Consider the following 22,259-nt stretch of genomic DNA (forward strand, 5'->3'; position numbering starts at 1 on the left):
CTATTAACACTTGTTTTCATAGTTTATAAGGTGTGTTAAGTTCCTCATATACTCTTTTGGAAAACTCAGTTGAACTTTGGTTGAATTTTGGTAGGACCGACTAAATGGGTTATCCAGTCTAAAATAAGCATGACTGCTTTCTTCCAGAAAGCAGTGACTCTTGTCTCCAGTTTGGGACAGGGAAGGTGCTGTTTTTGCAAGAATCCTGGATAACCTCTTTAACTCTCCTATCTCCATTAAGGCTATGTTCACACTACGTGAACAACCGGCCGTTCCGTGACCCCAGCCTGGTCATGGAATGGCTGGTCTTAGCCTGGATCATCCCGGACGGTACTTAAGTACCGGCCGGGTGATCTTTCCGGCCGCAGAGCTCTGATGCGGGCGCATCAGCGTGCACCCGCATCAGAGCCTTCCATAGCCCACAGTGAAGCAAGCGGCCGAAGCCGCTTGCTTCACTGTGTGAACTGACAGGTCTTTCTGCGGCCGAAATTCACAGAATTTTTTTTCCGGCGCCGCACGGGATCCCAGTCGGAGCGCATACGATGTGTGCACGCTCCGGCCGGGATCCCATTAAAAATGAAGCTATGTCCCACCCCGCAAAACTACGGCCGTAGTTCTGCGGCGAGAACTACGGCCGTAGTGTGAACATAGCCTAAAAATGCATACTGTCAGGGGCGTAACTAGAAAGGTCTGGGCCCCATTGCAAACTTTTGATTGGGGCCCGCATCTCACTGCAGGTAATCCCCCTGTTTGTTATCCCCCCGCCCAGTAGATAGCATATGTTAGGCATCTCAACCGAGAACCCCTCCTGGTAGATCGTGCCCCCCATGGTAGACATCTCCCCTAGTGTCCCCCATGGTAGGCATCTCATCTCGTATCCCCCCATATATAGTGTCACCCATATGGGTATTATCCTACCCCCAGTACATAGTGTCACCCATGGTGGGCAACTCCCTCGGTAGAATAATGATAGCTCAAGAGGCCCAGTGTATTGCGAGGATGGGCCCCCTTATGTGGTGGGCCCCATAGCGGCCGCTATGGCTGCTATGGTGGTAGTTACACCCCTGCATACTGTAGATCTTCTGCTACAGTACGCGGAATGTAAATGTGTATAATGGGACAGGGAGAGCTAACATAAGTATACATAGACACACACTGCACTATCTAGCACCATGCAGGTAACTTCTAGCATGCTGCAATGTTATTTAAAGGTTTAGTACAGCTAGACTATCCTTTTTTTTTCTTTTTTAGCTCTGAGGTTGTAGTTATGTCCATGTAAGGAGATATGCTGATGATTATCACCTCATATCCAGCAATGGATATCTAATGTGGATTTTGATTTACACAGTAGTAACATAGCCCATAACACTAAATTAACACGCAGGAATAAGAAGCAATAAGAATCTTCAATGTATTTCCCTTCCTATTCCCAATATACCAATAACTCTTTTTGTATGCCATGAATAAACCATAGAGTTGAATGCAGTCATTTTGTGGTATTGGCTGATGGACTTTTGGAGTAATTAGTGTTGAAATTAGGCATAACCGAGGCAAAGGAAATCCATCATGTATGCACAATAGCCAGGGGTGTGTGCAGGATTTCCTCCAAGATCAGGGGCTTTGGCCAGAACCTGAGTATTGTCCCCACTACATTTCTTCCATTCTCAATGTTCCTACTCTACATTTCTTAGAGAGGTGACTAGAAACCTTTTTCCCTGAACACTGGCTGTCACATTGCCCCCTGCTCAGCAACCTCTGCCATGCTTTTGTAGTTGGAGTCAGGGCCGGCCTTTGTGGTGTGCGACTTGTGCGCTTGCACAGGGCACATCACTCCCGGCCAGCTAGGGGGGCGCTGAGGCAGAAAAACAGCTGTGCAGCGGTCTTTCTGCCCGAGCGCTCCCCCACCTGGCCGCCCGGCGCCCTCTTCCTGTGGTGGCTCCCCCCTGCCTCCCCCCATAGGCGCTGCGTATTGTCCTATCAATCTTGTGACTGCTTGCGGTCACAAGATTGATTGGACAGTGTGCCTACGGTTGATGCGTGCTCCCTGGGGATTCTCCAACAGAGCACGCATCAGTGACCTCTTTCGGCACAGGGAGGAAGTAATAGCCCCGGCGCACGCTGAGCACACTGGTGTGTGCGGTGTCGGGGACATGCCAAGGGAGCGTGCATCGGCCGACTTCACCCGTGAACAGGGTCCCAGAAATATAAAATGAAGCCGCCCTCAGCTGGCCCAGTTAAGAGCAGCACAGGACATGTAGTATCACTCTATTCTCTAGAGCAGGGGTGGGGAACCTTTTCCATGTCGAGGGCCGGTCGGGCATTAATAAAATCATTTGAGGGCCGCATATCATGCGCGGCAGTTAGTAGCGTGTTTGCAGCACCCAGGGCAAGGCAAAGTATTGTTCCCCTAGTGCCCCTGCTATTGTAGTTAACCCCCAGTGCCTGTCCCTTGTAGTCTAGTTAACCCCCCAGTCATGTCCCTGGTAGCCTAGCTAACCCCCCCCCCCCCCCAGTCATGTCCCTGGTAGCTTAATTAACCCCCCCAGGCATGTCCTTGGTAGCTTAATTAACCCCCCAAGCATGTCCCTGGTAGCTTAATTAACCCCAAGGCATGTCCCTGTTAGCCTAGTTAAACCCCCAGTCTTGTCCCTGGTAGCCTAGTTAACCCCCATCAGTCATGTCCCTGTTGTCTAGTTAACCCCCATCAGTCATGCCCCTGGTAGCCTAGTTAACCCCTATCAGTCATGCCCCTGGTAGCCTAGTTAACCCCCATAAGTCATGTCCCTGTTGCTTAGTTAAACGCCATAAGTCATGTCCCTGGTAGCTAGTTAACCCCCAAATAAAAAAAATAAACATCCCACTCACCTTTCCTCCGCTCCCACGCTGTCCAGGTCCTCTTCTCTCCCCACTAGCCTGTGCCCGTCTTCTCCTGCAGGCGGCGCGCGATGAAATGACGTCATCGCGCGGCCCGCAGGAGACGGAGGACGTGTGCCGCTTTAGTGGGGAAGGAGTCGGCACAGACAGCATCCTCCTGGCAGCAGTCACAGACACCGGAGAATGCTGTGTGCGCCGGCTCCTTCCCCTCCAGTGCGGCGCGTGTCACAGGGGAGCCGCAGGCCGCGGGCCGCAGCGGGAGGTCTCAGGGGCCGGATGCGGCCCGCGGGCCGGAGGTTCCCCACCCCTGCTCTAGAGAATCACTACTAGACAGCCAACCAGTGTGTGCATTTCAGTAATACCAGTAAAATGGCCAGTTTCCTTGGTTGATCATCTACTTATTCACATGTGACGCAGATCCTGACTGTCCGTAGCATTGTATGTTGAGTTTGGTCTCAAGTTACAATGGTCCAGAAAGGAACATTGTATGTTGAGGGATCACTGTATATGGGCATATCATGTCTGTGGGGAAGTAAACTAAGATGGTGGGGAAGAGTGTCAGCACTGGACTTGATCAAGCTAAAATGTGAGAATACCATATTTTATTTTCTGACAATAACAGACTGTATATACTATATACTCCTATATTAACCACACAAGGCTTATCAATACTGTATATTTTTTCTTTTTAGATAATTTAGATAATCTCTTTATGGAGTCAAGATGGCACATATATTCAGATCAGGGATTACACATGCTTGACAATAGTAGGAGATAGTATAGAGAGTAGGGATCCAATAAAAACATCTGAGAAGCCAATCTCTGCATAGACAAGATATGACTGGAAGAGTTCTTCATGGCAGCCTGGGCTGGATGGAGAAGAAAGCTGGAAGGCAAGATGAAATCTTGCCCATTTGTTATGCCAATGGAAACAATAATTGCCGTTTTGAAAAACAGGAAATATTGAACCAAATGCCTGTACCCTGGAGGCAGAAATTTATCTCACAATCAGCAACAACTGTGTCTTCAGTATCTTAATAGTCAGGCTGCATCATGTCACCACACAGGAAGAACTTACAGAGAGAAAGAGGCTTTGGATTTTGTAAGCAATATGTGAGAAGTCTGATGTCATAAGACAGATCCCCAATAATAATAATAATAATAATAATAATAATAATTATATAGAACATATTCCTATACTATGCAACATGGAAATTCCAAGCCATTTTAGCGGTAGAATAGAGTGGAATACTAATGTGGTTAAACTATTATGTTAATGTACAAACTGCACCCCCCCCACCTCCACCTCCCCCTTGAAGGGCTACACCCAGCCTGTGAGAAGTAGCCTGATAGTATCAGGACTGTAACATTCACTGCCCTGCCTTGACCCTCTACACACACTCTCTATAAAGACTTTGGAAGCAGAGGAGGAAAAGCAACACAGTCATGAAGAGCATAGCACAGCTACTACCTTCCATCCTGGGTGCATTCAGCATCCTCTGTACAGTACTCTGTGATCTTCCATCTCCAGGTAAGACATTCTGAAACTACATAGCGCAGCTGATGATCAGTCATTTTACCTGTACAACAATATGGACAGAATTTCTTTTATAGGAATATGTCTATCACTGTCTTTATTTTACCATATACTGTAATTCAGTTTAAGGGAATTAGCATCATAAGGGATGTAACTGGATTGGTTGTTCATAGACACTTTTTCAGTTTATCGGACAGTATTTAGCATTTACAAACCAGCAGGAGCAGAGCAGATTGATATACAGATTTGTGGGAATAGATTTAATGTAACCTGTAGTCAGCGGATGGCTGGCAATTTTAGCCTGGGGGGCAAGCACACAGCACTGGCCCATGAGTAGCAGGCTAGCGGCCAATCCTTCAAGGACCACTCTGTCCCTTACCTATTATTACACTCCCCACATCAGTGCAGGGAAAGTAGATGGCAACCCAGACCTGTACTTCCTCCATCGGCAATGTGTCGACAGTTCGGATAACATCTTCGGCCCTTCCAGTCATTTGTAAACAGGCAATTCCTACTGCTCACAGTAAGGGGTCAGAAGTCACTTTCCTGTTTGAGGCTATGTTCAGACGCTGTATGACACCGGCCGTTCTGTGACACGGCCGGTGTCAGATAAGCTCATCCCAGCCAATACTGCAGGATGATCTTCAGCGCCGTTGAATTCGGATGCGGGCGCATCCATGCGCACCGGCATTAGAATTCCCTGCTCCTCACAAGAAAAGCATGCGGCCAGAGCTGGAGCTGTGAACTGGTTTTCTGCGGCCGCTATTCAATGAATGACATGCCAGTTTCTTGTGGGGCAGCTAAGGACTCCAGCCGAAGTCTATACTATGTGTATGTATATATGTACTATGTGTATACACTCCAGCCGGGATTCTGTGCTTTTACATACAACGTGTGTGCTGTATAGATCACAGCTGTTGTTGCAATTTGCAACAACGGTTGTGATTTCTACAACAAATATGTTGTGTGAACATAGCCTAAGGGTATATTCACGCTGAATAAATCAGGTAGAATTCCACGGCGGAGCTTTCCACCACAGAATCTCACCTGTCTCAGTGTGCCATAGCCTGTCTTTTGGAGATGGCACGCCCCTCAGCTGCTGCCGCTTTCCGCATGAAGAAGTGATATGTCCCTTTTCTGAGTGAAGAGCGGTGGCAGCCAAGGAGCGCGCGCGCTCTCCCAAAGAGAAGCAGAGTCACACTGAGAAAGGCGGGATTCTGCGGTGAAATCCCGCCGGTCTCAGTGTGACAATTCCGCCTGATTTACTCAGTGTGAACATACCTTTAGTATATGGGACGGCTCATCACAGAAACAGAACCGTCCCATAGACTTATATTGACAAAGTGAATTCTGGCCCCTTCACACAGAGCAGTAGGAATTCCTTGGTCACAAATGACCAGAAGGGCTGGAGACGTTTATCCGAACTGTTGGAACATTGCTGCTGGAAGAAGTACAGGCCCGGGGTGCCATCTACCGTCCCTGCACTGATGTGGGGAGGGTAATAATGGGTAAGGGCTGGAGTGCTCCTTTATAGGGAACCAATTAGCACAATTGTGCTGATGTGGTTTCCAGATGCACAGTATATAGATCTACTATAAAGTTCCCTGAGGCTACCAGTCACTGAGTATAAGATGCTGGGAAAGCTGGGTGATCTGCATCATACTGACTACAAGATGCTGGGAAAGCTGGGTGACCTCCATCATACTGACCACAGGATACTGGGAAAGCTGGGTGACCTCCATGATACTGACTACAGGATACTGGGAAAGCTGGGTGACCACCATTACACTAACATACAGGATGCTGGTAAAGCTGGGTGACCTCCATTACACGTACATACAGGATGCTGGTAAAGCTGGGTGACCTCCATTATACACTGACATAAAGGATGCTGGGAGAGCTGGGTGACCTCCATTACACTTACATAGAGGATGCTGGGAAAGCTGGGTGACCTCCATTATACACTGACTACAGGATAATGGGAAAGTTGGGTGACCACCTTTACACTAACATACAGGATGCTGGGAAGGCTGGGTGACCCCCATTACACTTACATAGAGGATGCTGGAAAAGCTGGGTGACCCCCATTATACTGACATACAGGATGCTTGGAAAGCTGTGTAACCACCATTACACTTACATACAGGATGCTGGGAGAACTGTGTGACCTCCCCTACACTGACATACAGGATGCTGGGAAAGCTGCGTGACCTCCATTATACTGACATACAGGATGCTGGGAGAGCTGGGTGACCTCCATTACACTTACATACAGGATGCTGGGAAAGCTAGGTGACCTCCATTATACACTGACATAAAGGATGCTTGGAAAGCTGGGTAACCTCCGTTACACTTACATACAGGATGCTGGGAAAGCTGGGTGACCTCCATTATACACTTACATACAGGATGCTGGGAAAGCTGTGTTACCTCCATTATACACTGACATACAGGAGTCTGGGAGAGATGGGTGACCTCTATTATACACTGACATGCAGGATGCTGGGAAAGCTGGGTGACCTCTATTCTATTAAGTACATGATACTTGGAAAGCTGATTGACCTGAGTATACAGAGAGGGGACAGGAGATCCCCCTCACCCATGTACTGTTCAGGGCCTGGTACCCATACAGGATCCCCTCTCCCCTCACAATACTGCTTACTAGGCCATGGTACAGGGGAGAGGGGATGCTGTATAATTCATAACAAACATCCCACCCAGATACTGTTCAGGCCTAGTGGATCCCCCCGGCCTGCGAGACTCCGCCCCCGCAATGTTGCCTCCACCCCCTTTTACCCGCGACCCCCCTTTTTCCGCTTACCCAGGCCATGGCAGATGGGGGTTCTCTCCTTCAAGCCCAGGCAGGAGGGAACGGTCTGTCCTCTCTTCCAGGGCCCGTGGGCAGCCCTCACAGATCCTTGCAGGGAAGCGCTGCCTGCTCCATCAGTAAAGGAAGAGGCACACAAGTCAGCCTCCACACCCTCTGCTGCGTGACCGTGGCTGGTGGTGGAAAATCTGGCGCAGCCTTTGATGCGCTGGGGGGACCGGCCCAGGGGGCATATGCCACCCTGGCCCAGCCCGCCCCTGCTCATTTATTTGAATTTCTGGGGTTAAATGGTTATTAAACTGAATCTATTCCCACAAGACTACATATCAATCTGATCACACTCTACAATGATTATAAAACTTAACTTACGGGAGAAAAAAGTCAGAGAAATAGCACAGCTACTTTCTTGCAAAAACAGCGCCACCCCTGTCCTTAGGTTGTGTGTGGTTTTACAATTCAGCTCCATTCACTTCAATTAATCAATCAATCAATACTCCCATCATGCAGTAGTGTAGTACAACAGGCTAGAATAGAGAAGCAGAGCTGCTGTCAGAGGTCTGTGTGATCACATGACAGCAATGGGAAAGGGGTGTGTGTCCAGCATGGACCAATCAGGAAGTGAGAATCACAGAGCTGTAGCAGGAGGACAGAGACAGAAACTTTTCAGCAGTGTGAATGGCTGAGTGTAAGTAAAGGCACCTTATAGCAGCAGTATGTATAGCTGAGTGTTAGTACAGACACATTGTAGCAGGAATGGAGAGGATACACAAGGGCTAACAAAGATTGCAGGGAGCATGAAGGAATGAGCAGGGTATATGTGGGCACATACATGAAGCACTCTCTGTCCGGGGAAGAGATTACCTCCATAGTCCTCTCCCCTCATGTAAGCCCCAGCCTGAAGTTGATCTGCTATGATTTGGAAGGTGAGGGAGACTTCCAGAGTACAGGGCTGTAGACCCCGCTATGTAAACCATGCCCCTCCCCCATTCCCCCTCCCACCCAGTACAGGAAGCTCTTAAACCAAAGCAATGCTCTTAAACCAAGTTACAATTTAAAAAAACTGTGAGCTCTTCTTGCAAAACACTCTCAATCCAAGTTACTCTTAAACCAAGGTACCACTGTAAGGCTTGGTTCACACTGCGTTTTTGCAATCCGTTTTTTTTCATCCGTTTTTTGCAAAAAAAACGGATGCATTTGTGTGCATCCGTTTTGATCCGTTTTTTCATTGACTTCTATTGTAAAAAAAACGGATCAAAACGGATCCGTTTTTTTTTTGACGGACTTAAAAACGTAGCTGACACTATTTTTGTGTCCGTTAAAAAAAACAGATTGCAAAAACGCAGTGTGAACCCAGCCTAATCCTGAAATCTTGCACTCTCACTACTAAGCCTAAAAGTAAGCTGAGGCTTCTGTCTGTGATGCTAAGGGGGAGGCTGCTGTGAAGTGATCCGTACAGAATTACAGCGAATGGTGGTAGTAAATAGAAAAGACAATAGGTGATGTTCACAGCTCAGGCTCCCCCTCCCTGTAGAATGACCTCTTAGGTGAGGGAGACTTCCAGAGTACAGGGCTGTAGACCCCGCTATGTAAACCATGCCCCTCCCCCATTCCCCCTCCCACCCAGTACAGGAAGCTCTTAAACCAAAGCAATGCTCTTAAACCAAGTTACAATTTAAAAAAACTGTGAGCTCTTCTTGCAAAACACTCTCAATCCAAGTTACTCTTAAACCAAGGTACCACTGTAAGGCTTGGTTCACACTGCGTTTTTGCAATCCGTTTTTTTTCATCCGTTTTTTGCAAAAAAACGGATGCATTTGTGTGCATCCGTTTTGATCCGTTTTTTCATTGACTTCTATTGTAAAAAAAACGGATCAAAACGGATCCGTTTTTTTTTGACGGACTTAAAAACGTAGCTGACACTATTTTTGTGTCCGTTAAAAAAAACAGATTGCAAAAACGCAGTGTGAACCCAGCCTAATCCTGAAATCTTGCACTCTCACTACTAAGCCTAAAAGTAAGCTGAGGCTTCTGTCTGTGATGCTAAGGGGGAGGCTGCTGTGAAGTGATCCGTACAGAATTACAGCGAATGGTGGTAGTAAATAGAAAAGACAATAGGTGATGTTCACAGCTCAGGCTCCCCCTCCCTGTAGAATGACCTCTTAGGGTGGGTTCACACTGAGAAATTCTCACTGATAAACTCAGCGGAATTCCGTTGGCTGTTCCGCACACGGCCGCGCGCCTTTCCGTATGTATTATTTGTAACAGGTGTCTCCCCAATTGTAACTATACATAAATAGGATCCCTGTATGATACTCTGTCTCCCTGACGAAGTTTCGGTGGAACGTAACGCGTAGGGGCATCATGGGCCGCCACGAGTCGCTCTTCTCCCTCTTTGTTTGGTGACATGATTTTTTACTTTCTCACTGTTTGTCATCTCATATTGTAGTCACCATTCACATGACACATATATTTTTCCACTTGTTTTGTTGTCTTATTTTGAGACACTTTATATTTATATTTATTTTTTCATGTTGTTTATACATTCTTGGATTATTATTTTTGAGGGTTATTTGAGCTGTATTGCATGACCGATTGCTGGCCCGGGGGTCCCCCACTACAGTGTGGGTCCCACCATGTTTTTCCCTCTTTGGGAATTTTAAATATTTTTAATGTGCAGCGATCTGCTTTCCTTTGCCATTTTTGTATGTTTTTGTATTTTTTGATACATGTCTAATAAACTTTATTGTGTTTTTTGACGTATTTGAAAGAAGTGACATGTCACTTCTTTCAGCGGAATGCGGAATCAGCCGCATAGAATGGTGCCCATAGAATGGTGTCAATGGAGCTGGCGGAATTCTGCGGAGTTTATCCGCGAGAATTCCTCAGTGTGAACCCACCCTAACCCGGGTGCGTTCACGCGTACAGGATCTGCAGCAGATCTGCAGCAGATTTGATGGCACAGATTTGAAGTTGCAGATTCAATGCAAAGTAACTCTGGGCCATCAAATCTGCTGCGGATCTGTTGCAGATCCTGTACGCACCCTTAAGAGTACCCAGTAACATTTTCCATTCTTGTCAATGGGACAGTTTCTCTCTATTGTTTCCTCTGTCCATGAGGATTACTCTAAAGCATATTGCTGAATGCTATTAAAAAGAGTTTAGGCAAGATGATCTCCACCACTATCATGCAAAAAATTAAATACAAAATTACAGTAAGAAAATAGACACAGATTAGAAAAAAGAAAGTTTCTTTATCTGACTATAATCAGTAAAAAAAAAAAAAATCTAGACGACACATTTGCTTTCACCCTGTGTTTTGCTGTCCATTTAGGGAATTCGTTTTAGGAAAAAAACAGATGGTAAAAGTTGACACAATTGTAAGCCATCCATTAGGATCCGTTTGTCCTTGACTTTAAAAAAAAGAAAAGAAAAAAGGATCAAAACCGACCTGTTTTTTTTTTAAGCTGACACAAAAGCGTGGTTGATCATATTTTTCTGTACATTAAAATTACACATCTAAAAGTGGATACAGTAAAAAAAGTGAAAAAACGCAGTGTGAAACTATATGTATTCATTGATAATTGGCTGCACATTGATTCCAGCATTTGTGTGGCCTGGTGGCTTCATCTATTGATTTTAGTAATGGCTGTGCAAACAAGTGCTGCAAAGGGGTCAGTGGCAGCATGTCTTTCTCTACTTCTTTGTATTTTCCTTCCCTTTCCCTATAATGTGGTTTACACTACAAAGCTTTTACCTTTAAAACAGCAGTCACTTAGCAACATTTTTCCTGACTTATTTGTAAATTGTAGATAGTTTAACAAAGACTGAGCAAATAAAGCTTCCTGAACCGCAGCATTTTAGCTGGCAGATGCTCCAGTTGTGGTTAAAAGACTTATGATGAGGAGTTCACTACTGCTGTAATATAACATGTATAGCTCATCTAAAGCCTTTATTACACGGGGCGACTGGAGGAGCAAACGAGCGCTGTCAGCGCTCGTTTGCTCCTTTTCTCCTGATGTTGGCTGATCATTGCCTTCTATTACACGGGACGATTATCGGTCGTAACGACCTATATGGGCCGATAATTGTTCCGTGTAATAGGGCCTTGAGGCTCTATTTACACAGTTTACTGTACGCATTCAGCATATGTAGACTGTTCGCTTCAACGAACTCTCAATTTTTTTCACTTCTATCCAATGGCTAACATGGAACAAAAAATAATTTTCTTTGTAAAAATATAAATTAAGGGTGCCCTCTTACATTTTTTTTGGTGATTTCTTTTTGGCCTCCACAAAAGAGTGGAGAGAGAGGACATCAAAGGTGAGTAAGGACGTTCCTCCCCCCCCCCCCCCATCCCAGCAAGGAAGTGGGGCACTTTACCGCCTTCCTTGCTGGTGTGAGTGCATTGGGAGATCAGTCTTAACCCCTTGCGTGCCAGACTGTAAGCGGCCTTATAGATGGCATTCATTACTAAGTTGGAGCTTAGTGTTAGCTGGTTTATTATTATTATTATTTTTACCCCAGTACCCATTGCACCAAGGGGTACCAAGAAGAGCCAGGTACCAGTAGTCCTGGAGTGTCAAAATTGACCTTTCCCATGCTGTGTACTACTAGGCTACCTCTGTTTAGTTTGTTAACCTGGCTGGTTTTGAAAATGGGGGAAAACCCTACTTACTATCAGACGTCTTCTACTACTAAGCCTTTAAAGTACCAGATGCTGCTTACAGTCTGGCACACAAGGGGTTAAGTGAGGATGCAGGGCATACTGAACAATGTGGCCCCCAGCAGGGTCCCGCCTCAGCCGTTGATTGGCTTGATTGGACCAGACTGTTACCACCTGGACCCGCTCCCACCCCCCTACAGACCACAGTCTAGCCCACAGGGGGTAAAGTTAATGCTTTGGGGACCAGATTGTGGCTTTTTTTTTTCGTCCCAGAAAAGTGCCACTATACTATATACATAAGCACTGGCGTTTTTTAGCCTGCTGCATTTTGGAAAAACTGCCACAGAGCATCAAAAATGCCAGAACGGAGAGAAATTGCCACACCAACAAAATATGTGTAAGGCATAATAATAAACTTCCATTGACTTCTGGTGTTTTTGAAAAAAAACAAAACAAAAAAAAGCCATGGTATTTTATTAGCATCTTTCCAGGATTTTAATGCAGTGTTAAGCCAGCCTTAAAGTGTTTTTATTAAAGGGGTTTGGCTGCTATTGACTCCATTACCAGCATATAAAATGCTGTATTATGCAATTAATCTTTATTCTCCATCTGCCGCTAAATGCTGCTGCCAGTGTAAACAGTGGAGAGTTACAGTTTCCCTGTCCATGTGATGCACACTCTTCATGGCTTTGTCTTTTGTGTCCAACCTTGCCTGCATATTTATAGGTACTTGAATAGCACAATGCCTCAATATCTAGCACAGCTGTTCCAAAAAGTACAGACTGTACTGGTAGGTACACTATAATAACCAAAGTAAAATGTATGTCATTTATTGAATAAAACTTCTGATCTATCCAGCAGTGAGCTGGGATTTAAATCACATTACTAGTTATCCTGATTCTTTTTCCATAGGAAATGTATCATTCAGATGGTAATATTACTTTAAACTTCTGGGTATACTTGTGGTATATTGCCAAGTAACCTGGAGCACCTAATAGATGTAAACAGCCTAAATCACAGGAAATGCAATGATTGCTTACGTTAGTTCCATAATGGTAACTATGCTTATTCTTCTTGTTATACTTTGCCACATTTCCAACATGTGCATTATCCTATTATTATTATTACTTTTTCAGATACAACACTCAGTATGGACGTAGTTGATTTTTTCAACAACAGCTCGTATTCTGAACAAGGTACTGAATGAGTTTATATAAAATCTGGAGAATAATGAGACCATAGAAGTGTACAATGCACCAGCAGGTAACATTTGATCAACTCAGGTTCCATTAAAGGGGTACTCTGAAGAAAGGTTTTTAAATCAACTGGTGATAGTTATATAGATTTGTATATTGTAAAAAAAAAAAAAAAAAAAGTTCAAGTAACAAATCCTCATAGAAAAACTCTACTGCTCTGGACAGTTCCTGTCAAGGACAGTGGTGGCAGCAGAAAGCACTGTAGCAGACTGGAAAGCATATACTACTTCCTACAGAGCATACAGCAACTGATAAGTATTGGAAGGCTTGACTTTCTTTTTAAAGCAAAGTAGTCTACAAATCTGTATAACTTTCAGACATCACTTGATTTTTTTTCTTCAGAGTACCCCTTTAAGATTGTTGTCTTATTGATGCATTATTTCTCACTATTAATTAGCTTCTAATCAGTGTGAGATATGATCAGAATTTGAGAATAAGAAATTGGTTGAAAAGTCCATTCTACTTTTACAATTTAAACATAGCATCTTAGGACACTAAGACCTTTTTCTAACTTATACTTAACTTATACTCTATTCTAAACAATGCGTCTTTGTTTCCTTTTTTTCCTTGCAGAAAGAAATCTTACATTCACTGGATATATTTTCCCTTATGGTATCATACCGGAAGGTAATGAGCAAAAATGTATCATTTTATATGGTCACTGTCCTACAACTTCTCTCCATTTAGTATTCTGTGAGACATGACTGTGCCGGTCCACCTCTCCCTTCACTAAACTCTACATACATTTATAAAAATACATCCTCTCTATATGTCCAAGGGAATGGAGTACATAAAGATATGACCTTCAGTATATACAGGATTACACCCAGCATACAGGACAGGAGAAGTGGTACTGTGCACTTTTACATACTGAGGATTACACCGGGCACACGAAGAAAACATTTTTTGCTTCAACTTCTTTTATCCAAATTACGAAAATACTATTGCACAGGTATATTCACCCAACACACGTGCTTATCAGAGTCCAGATGCTGCATGAGAGAACAGTGTGGTGTGGTTAACGCCCGATGTGGAGGCGACACGGCCGGTCACTTGCCAGATGGTGAAGCGTGGTGCCAGTTCTATGGTGGTTGGCCGAGATATAGCCGTGCCCAGTGATGTTATGCCGTGACGCCAGTGCCGGTTGGGCACACAGGTATGGTGGCACACCTGCTTTTTTTTTTTTTTTTTTAAGGGTTTGGCTATACCTTCTTCCCCTGTGGACAGTGTCCTGCCAGGTTGTTGTGGGGTCCCTTGGGTACTTATCACAGTGGTCCGGAGTGGAATAGTGACCCACCCGGACTATTGGCACTGCCACCCACAGGAAGGGGAGATGCCCCAAGGAGTGTGTGTGTACTGTGTCGGTGCTTGACGAGGAATCATAGAGGTTTTCTCTGAAAATACTTGTATGCAGCAGATCATACAGCTTTGCATTGATATAATACTTTACACTTGATAAGACATTTGATACTTTAGGATCTAGATCTGTAGTGAGAGTATAGAGAGTGGTACAGTTGTGCTGACAGTATAGAAGAGGATCAGAAGAGTAGGGAGGAGGATGTGGTGAGAGTCCCAACCCAAGTAGTACTGTGCTCTGTCGGAACTTCGGAGGTAGAAATAGAAGAATACTTGAGAAGAGAGAGAATAGTTGTGCCTGTGTTTTGACTCTTTGGTCTTTGCACCACCTATTGCCCACCAGTGTCGAGTGACCCGTCCTAGAGTTTGACACAAGCCCCAGACCTTGTTACCAGGGATGAACGGAATGCTGAGGGTTTCCTGCTTTCACCCGCGCTGCGAGATAGATTTTTATAGGCTTCTAGCAACTTTGCTCTATCCGGATCAGTTCCTTTACTTGCTTATGGATACTGTCCTGCACTGTATCTCTCTTGGTCCACGGCATGGGTTGAGATGATCCCTCTCTAGTGGAAGCTTAACTCTGCATAGTGTAGAATACAGTTACTTGAGAGAAAACTGTGTCTAGGTAAATGTGTTCCGCGTCGAGACCACAACATAGACTGGGAACCTGGCAGGGGCCAGGGCCCAACTGGACCACTGTAGGGAGCGTTCTGGCTTGTGTCCTTCCTCTACAGAGTCTAAAGACAAAAAAAAACCTACACTTCCTCTACCCATGTGACTTCCTTCCTACAGCACCTGTAAGGTGTGCAGTGAGTGGGTGAGGAGAGCGTATGTGTGAAGTAAAGAGAGAGATGATAGGATAGAAGAAGAGAGTACACTCATTGGCATACAGATCCATGTCACATACAAATAAACAATAACCCCTTAAGTACTACAGCTGTGCAACAACCAAGCATAAACGCTTGTAATAATGACATGTTGTGGCGAATCTCTGGTACTACTACATCATCAACACTCAAAAAGTACAGGCTTTTACGATGGGTGTAACCAATAGCAACACCTGTAGTGGGACACTACATAAGGCCTTATTCTTGCTCAATCAGAGCGCTGTCATCTTATAGAAGGTGAAAGGCGTTGCAGAAGCAAGTGTCGATGTCTGCGACGTTTTGTGGATAACCTCCTCTTTCTCAAGCATTGAGAAAGTGGAGGTTATCCGCAAAACGTAGCAGACACTAAGACGGGTCATTCGACACTGGTGGGCAATAGGTGGTGCAAAAACCAAAGAGTCAAAACACCGGCACAAGTATTCTCTCTCTTCTCAAGTATTCTTCTATTTCTACCCATTGCGGCTAATTGTGCTCTAATTAGATTACACCCAGCATACAGGACAGGAGAAGTGGTACAGCGCACTGTCTATATATACAGCATAAGAGCAGACACTGAGGATTGCACCCAGCATATAGGACAGGAGAAGTGGTACAGCGCACTGTCCATATATACAGCATAAGGGCAGAGACTGAGGATTACACCCGGCATATAGGACAGGAGAAGTGGTACAGCGCACTGTCCATATATACAGCATAAGAGCAGATACTGAGGATTACACCCAGCATAGACAGGACAGGAAAGGTGGTACTGTGCACTGTCCATATATACAGAGTTAGAATATGTTCACACTACGTAAGTTCAATATTAATCACTGCCGTTGTAAAAACGGCCGCAATTTCTACGGTACTTACATAGTGCTGCCTTCTGAGGAATCCCAGCCGGAGTGTATACACGTGGTATACACTCTGGCCGGGATCCCTAGCAGCGATGCGAGAAACTGACATGTCAGTTTTCTGCTGACGCTTTTCATTGAATTGCGGCCGCAGAAAACCCTGTCAGTGCTCACAAAGAGACGTGTGGCTCCGGCCGCACGCTCTATTGTGAGCAGTGGGGGTATTATGAAACGGACAGTGTCGGACTGGGGTATCTGGGGCTTACCAGAGGAAATGATCCTAAGGGACCACCAATATAGAACCAGTGAGAAAAGACATGTGAATCAGTGTTTGTGCATGTTGTAAAGCTGGGGGCCCCCCGGAGGATCCTCTGGTCCTCTGGTGGGCCAGTCCGACATTGGATGCAGGCGCACACGGATGCGCCCGCATCAGAATTCAGCGGCGGTAAAGATCGTCTGGCCGGTACTGCAGTTGATCTTTTCTGACACTGGTCATTCCGTGTCCTAAGAGTAGATACTGAGGATTACTCCCAGCATATAGGACAAGACCTTTTTTTTATGCTTTTGAATCTCTCCCACTCAGGGGCCTATACTGAGCAATCATTCTAAGCTGTGCGACTGTTGCATATCATTGATTGGTACAGTTAGACCCAAGTGCCCAATAATCATCCTCCCTTCACTGACTAATACAGTTAGACCCAAGGACACCTTATTCATCTCCCTGACCCCCCGCCTCCTCCTCTTGTAACCTTAAAACCTTAACAGACCTTTCTGTTTGCTTGTAAATGGTGATACACACTGGTGCAGGCAAGGATAGGAACCAGAAAGGCGCGCTCAGCAGCTCTCCACCCACAGGGGGGATACACATGCTTGTGGAGTGTGCATGCAGCTGCGCTTGCTTCTCAGGGGATGCATGGACGGCTGCGTTGCAGAGCTGTGATGCCACAAATCCCTCAGGGTATGTATGCGGCGGGGGGCCTTTTTACAAATCCTCACTGGCTCCCTGACACCATGGCTGTATAAGCAGGCGGTCCCCTCTCCCGGCTACACATGTGGTATGTCCACTGTGTGTGTGGATCAACAAATAATGATATCGGGACTCCAGATTAATATATGTTTAATACAGTGCAGCCAATGAAAGAGTTCAATTGATGAAGATGCCAAATAAGCCTCCTCCCTTGGTGGCTGAATGTTGTAGTCAATTCTCCTTCTTTACCTGATTTCATATATGTTTGTTTTAAAAGGGTACTCTTGCAGAAAAAAAAAAGATTTTGAAACCAACTTGTGTCAGAAAGTCATGTAAGCTTGTTAATTATTTTTGTTGAAAAATCTCAAGCCTTCCAGTACTTATCAGCTGCTGTATGTCCTACAGGAAGTGGTGTATTCTCTCCAGTCTGGCACAGTGCTCTTTGCTGCCACCTCCGTCGCTGTCAGAAACTGTCCAAACCAGGAAAGGTTTTATTACGGCATTTGCTACTGCTCTGGATTGTTCCTACCACGGACAGAGGTGGTAACAGAGATCACTGTTTCTGGGTGGAAAGAAAAAAACATTTCCTGCAGAACATACAGCAGCTGATATGTTGAAAAATATCAAGAATTGTATAACTTTCTGACACCAGTTGATTTGAATTTTTTTCACTGTCCTATCCTTTTAATTCTTTGCTATCACAGAATCAATTTATATAGACTGTTGTAGGAGGATAAAACCTGATCAAATAAAGGCCTGTAAATACCATATACTGAGTTTGACCAGCAGTGTAAGGTAAATGGGGGCCCCCTGACTCCACCAACAGATGATTAAATGGATCAGGGGTGACAGATTTTCGCTGCCTGACCCTTTTGTTCTCGGAGAGATCTACAGAGAGGTCTAGCTGTGGCTTACCCCTCCTGCTAAACATTCATGTGTATGGGGAGAAAGAGAGAGATAGCTGTCAGCAGACTGTTTTAACCAGTCTCTAGTGTGCACAATGTATCTGCCTTCTGATTTCCTTTTCTTTTTGCAGGTAATTCTACAGAAATAAATTATACATTAACTGGATTTCTCGCTCCTCATGGTATCGATCCAGAAGGTAATGACTAAAATATATGTCTGTCTCACAGTAATATGTATGTCATTAAGTGTGTGTGTGTCAGTAAATGTGTGTGTCAGTAAATGTGTGTGTCAGTAATGTGTGTGTGTGTGTGTGTGTGTGTGTGTCAGTAATGTGTGTGTGTGTGTGTGTGTCAGTAATGTGTGTGTGTGTCAGTAATGTGTGTCAGTAATGTGTGTTTGTGTGTGTGTGTGTGTAGTAATAGGTGTATATCAAGTGATTATGCATAGTGGATGGATGGAGGAGGGGCCCAAAGATACCTGGAGACGGCCCTGTGTATAGGCATCCAAAGGATGCACTCACACAGCAGTTTTTTTGTGGATTTAAAAGGAATGTTAACTATAAAAGAAGGATTATACTTTCAATTCCTGTTGGATCCACTTCTATAAAATAAAATGTTTCATATATGTTATGAGTTTGGCATATATTCTGGTCATTTTAATTTAATTTTTATTTTTTCAGATAACGTGTTCTACTCTTTTATCTTCTTTAATGCATACCAGAATCTCACGTGTAAGTAAAGTGTATCTGCTGCAAATATGTGTCAGTTAACTTCAAATTGTTCACATGTTCATTTATATAACAGAGAAACTTGTGAATGTTTCTTACCTCAGTGTATATGAAAAATCATCTATATACTCTAAAAACAAGTCTATTTTGTTTGTGCTGTATAATCATGCACTCACATCCGAATTCAGCGGCGGTAAAGATCATTCGGCCGGTAAGGGGATGATCTTTTCTGACATCGGCCATTCCGTGACCCAGCCGGGTCAAAGAACATCCGGTGTCATACAGAGTGGGAACATGCCCTAATAGTGCGAGATAGTGGTGTACGGTTATATACAAACTTAGCTTTGCAGGTATTCAAGTACAGTGATAGGGTAACTTCACACGTATTGCATTGGCAGCGGATTTAACGCAACGAGTTTGCAGCGAAATCCGGTGGGAATCCTGCTACTGTGATTTTCAATGGGATTAAATATCTGCAGAGGAATTTTCATTCTGCTGCGAGTATGTAATGCTGCCTGTGAAATCTGCTGTGAATCGGTTACGGGTGAAGCTACTCAAAAACAGTCTTTCTCGCTGTATAGGAATCTTAAACAGTGATAGATAAGAGCAAAACAACTTTGATGCTTTGCACAGTGTTGCAGCTGGAGATATACTACTAGTATATAGATATCAAATATATAGACTACTATGATTTAGCTGGGAGTCTTTAGATAAGAGTTACCTACACTCACAGGTATGAACCTCCACCTTATGCTGTGTATAGTCACAGAGTGACACATATCCAATGATGTAGGCCCCACCAGAGCTAGCTGTCGGGGGTACCCCTTAGGAATCCTAGCATGTTTGCAGTAGAGACTCGGTCTATACACTTAGCTTGACTACTGACTTGTAGAATACCTTAGTTACATTTGCATTAGAAGAAGAAGACATCAGCCCAGCGTGGATAGAATTTAGTCCCGGAGTTCCATAGCCCCTCTTGCAATGCTCTAGACAGACATGGCTAAGGTATCAGTATGTATAACAAAGCTAATAGTCCCTCACATGGGTCCTGGTGGCCTGGGCAGGCCCAGGAAGAGTTCCTCAGCTGGCTTTGTAGTTGTTTTTTATACACAGACTACTAGCAACCAAACTGACTAACAGTCCTAACCCCACTATATGTAACTTTGGCCTTAGGGGGAATCTGATTGGGTAAAAGACATAATAACCCTCTGTGATAGGGCAGTATCCCCGGAGGTAGATGGCTCAGGGATTGGCTAAGTAGAAATCAGAAGACAGTGGCAGGAAATACTCCATAAGCAATAGAAAAATACAATTAACCCTTTTAATACAGTTAAAGGAGAAGTCTGGCAAAATTTTTTATCAAAGTATTGTATTGCCCCCCAAAAGTTATACAAATCACCAATATACACTTATTATGGGAAATGCACATAAAGTGCTTTTTTGCCCTCCACTTACTACTGCATCAAGGCTTCACTTCTTGGATAACATGGTGATGTCACGACTCAACTCCCAGAGCTGTGCGGCTGTGGCTGCTGGAGAGGATGAGGGCAGGGGGACAGTGAGGGACACAGGGAACTGGAGGGACACTGAGCATCCCCCTGCCATCATCCTCTCCAGCAGCCACAGCCCGCACAGCTCTGGGAGTCGGGTCGTGACATCACCATTTTATCCAGGAAGTGAAGCCTTGATGCAGTAGTAAGTGCAGGGGAAAAAGCACTTTATAAGCATTTCCCGTAGTAATGGTATATTGGTGATTTGTATACCTTTTGGGGGGAATACAATACTTAAATAAAAATTTTTTGCCTGATTTCTCCTTTAGTTCCAGTTAATGTTAGTCAAATGTCAAATGTTGAGCGATCTGACTCAAGCCTGAGTCACGCTCATCTCCAATCTCTCTATACTAATATAATATTTTAGTATATAATAATAGATATAATAGCACTGTTTGAATATCCTCCGGACTTTTGTTAACCACCAAGCTGAGGAGATAGCACAGCAATAATTCAAATGTACCTGTCCTGAAAATGTATTTTCTTTTTTTTTTCAGATAACCCTTTGTTAGGTGATATTTCAAATTACACTAAAGTGTACCTTACCGGTCAGTGGTTGACTGCCTTTGTACCATCCATTTACACTGTGGTGGTAATTTTGGCTCTGCCGCTAAATCTAATGGCAATAGTAATGTTTCTACTGAAGATAAAAATCAAGACGCCGGCAGTAGTGTATATGCTGAACTTGGCAACAGCTGATGTGTTATTTGTTGCTGTGTTGCCTTTCGACATTGTCTATAGATTCAGTGGGAACAACTGGCAAATTGGAGAAGGAATGTGCCGATTAACCATAGCGGCATTTTACTGCAATATGTACTGCTCCATCCTGCTAATGACAAGTATGAGTGTGGACAGATACATGGCTGTGGTGTTTCCAATGCACTCTCGTACTTGGCGAACAAAGAAGCGTGCTTGGCTGGTGTGTGTTGTCATCTGGATAGTATCCATAGCTAGCACTGTGCCGCTTCTGATAACTAAGCAGACTCTTTACATTTGGTCCTTGGACATCACAACCTGCCATGACTTGCTGGAACTAGAAGACCAACAAGGCTTCTACATGTACTACTTCACTGCCTTTTCTTCCATTTTCTTCTTCTTTCCATTAATTGTTACAATCTTCTGTTACACTGGAATAATCCGATCCTTAAGTAAAAGCCCAGAGGTCATTGACAATTCCTCTAAGAAGACAAGAGCTATTTTCTTAACCATTATAGTCCTTTGTGTGTTCATTATTTGCTTTGGTCCAACCAATATCATCTTTCTAATGCATTATCTGCACTTCCTTAATGGACATTCTGAGTCTCTTTATTTTGCCTACATTCTGTGTGCTTGTATAAGTAGCATAAGTAGTTGTCTTGATCCTTTAATGTATTACTATGCATCAGCAAGGTGTCGGAAGTATGTTTATAGTCTCTTAAGCTGTAGGAAGTCTGATAAACTGCAAACCACGTCGCAGCTGTATGCATCCAAACAATCAAGTACAGAATGTACTTTTATTAAGTAAATTAATTTTAAAGGAGAACTTTGGCCATTCCTAAAAAAAAAAACCAGGGAGGGCAGGGGGTGGAAGGAACATGGTGATACTTGGCTTGGTGATACATGGCTGATACCAGTCCGGGTACACCTACAGCAGCTGCTCCACAATTCACAGTCACCCTCTAATCTACTGCATCTCCGCCAATCACTGAGAAAGGCGGGACACCTCTGCACTCACTGAATGGCTGAGCGAATAGTTCATGCCAGGAGACGATCAAAAGCTTGGAGAAACAGGAGGCCGGAGGTTGACAGTGAGTGGTGGCACTGCAGCTGTGGGGGCAAGGAGACTGTCCTCCTTCTTTTTTATATTTGGCCAGACTACTCCTTTAATATTGGGCTA

The 22,259-nt window shown here is 44.4% G+C and overlaps 1 protein-coding gene across 1 annotated transcript; it reads left to right on the top strand.

Annotated features, from left to right (window-relative positions):
• Positions 1-4,330: 4,330 nt before the first annotated feature.
• LOC138787350 (proteinase-activated receptor 1-like) lies at positions 4,331-21,945 on the top strand. The gene is made up of 6 exons (XM_069964618.1): positions 4,331-4,405; positions 13,038-13,097; positions 13,731-13,784; positions 18,237-18,302; positions 18,786-18,836; positions 20,881-21,945. Exons 2-6 carry the CDS (start codon positions 13,052-13,054, stop codon positions 21,885-21,887), a joined length of 1,224 nt encoding a protein of 407 aa, XP_069820719.1. The 5' UTR covers positions 4,331-4,405; positions 13,038-13,051; the 3' UTR covers positions 21,888-21,945.
• Positions 21,946-22,259: the final 314 nt, after the last annotated feature.

The sequence above is a fragment of the Dendropsophus ebraccatus genome, chromosome 3, assembly GCF_027789765.1.
Source record: "Dendropsophus ebraccatus isolate aDenEbr1 chromosome 3, aDenEbr1.pat, whole genome shotgun sequence".
Classification (NCBI taxonomy): Eukaryota; Metazoa; Chordata; class Amphibia; order Anura; family Hylidae; genus Dendropsophus; species Dendropsophus ebraccatus.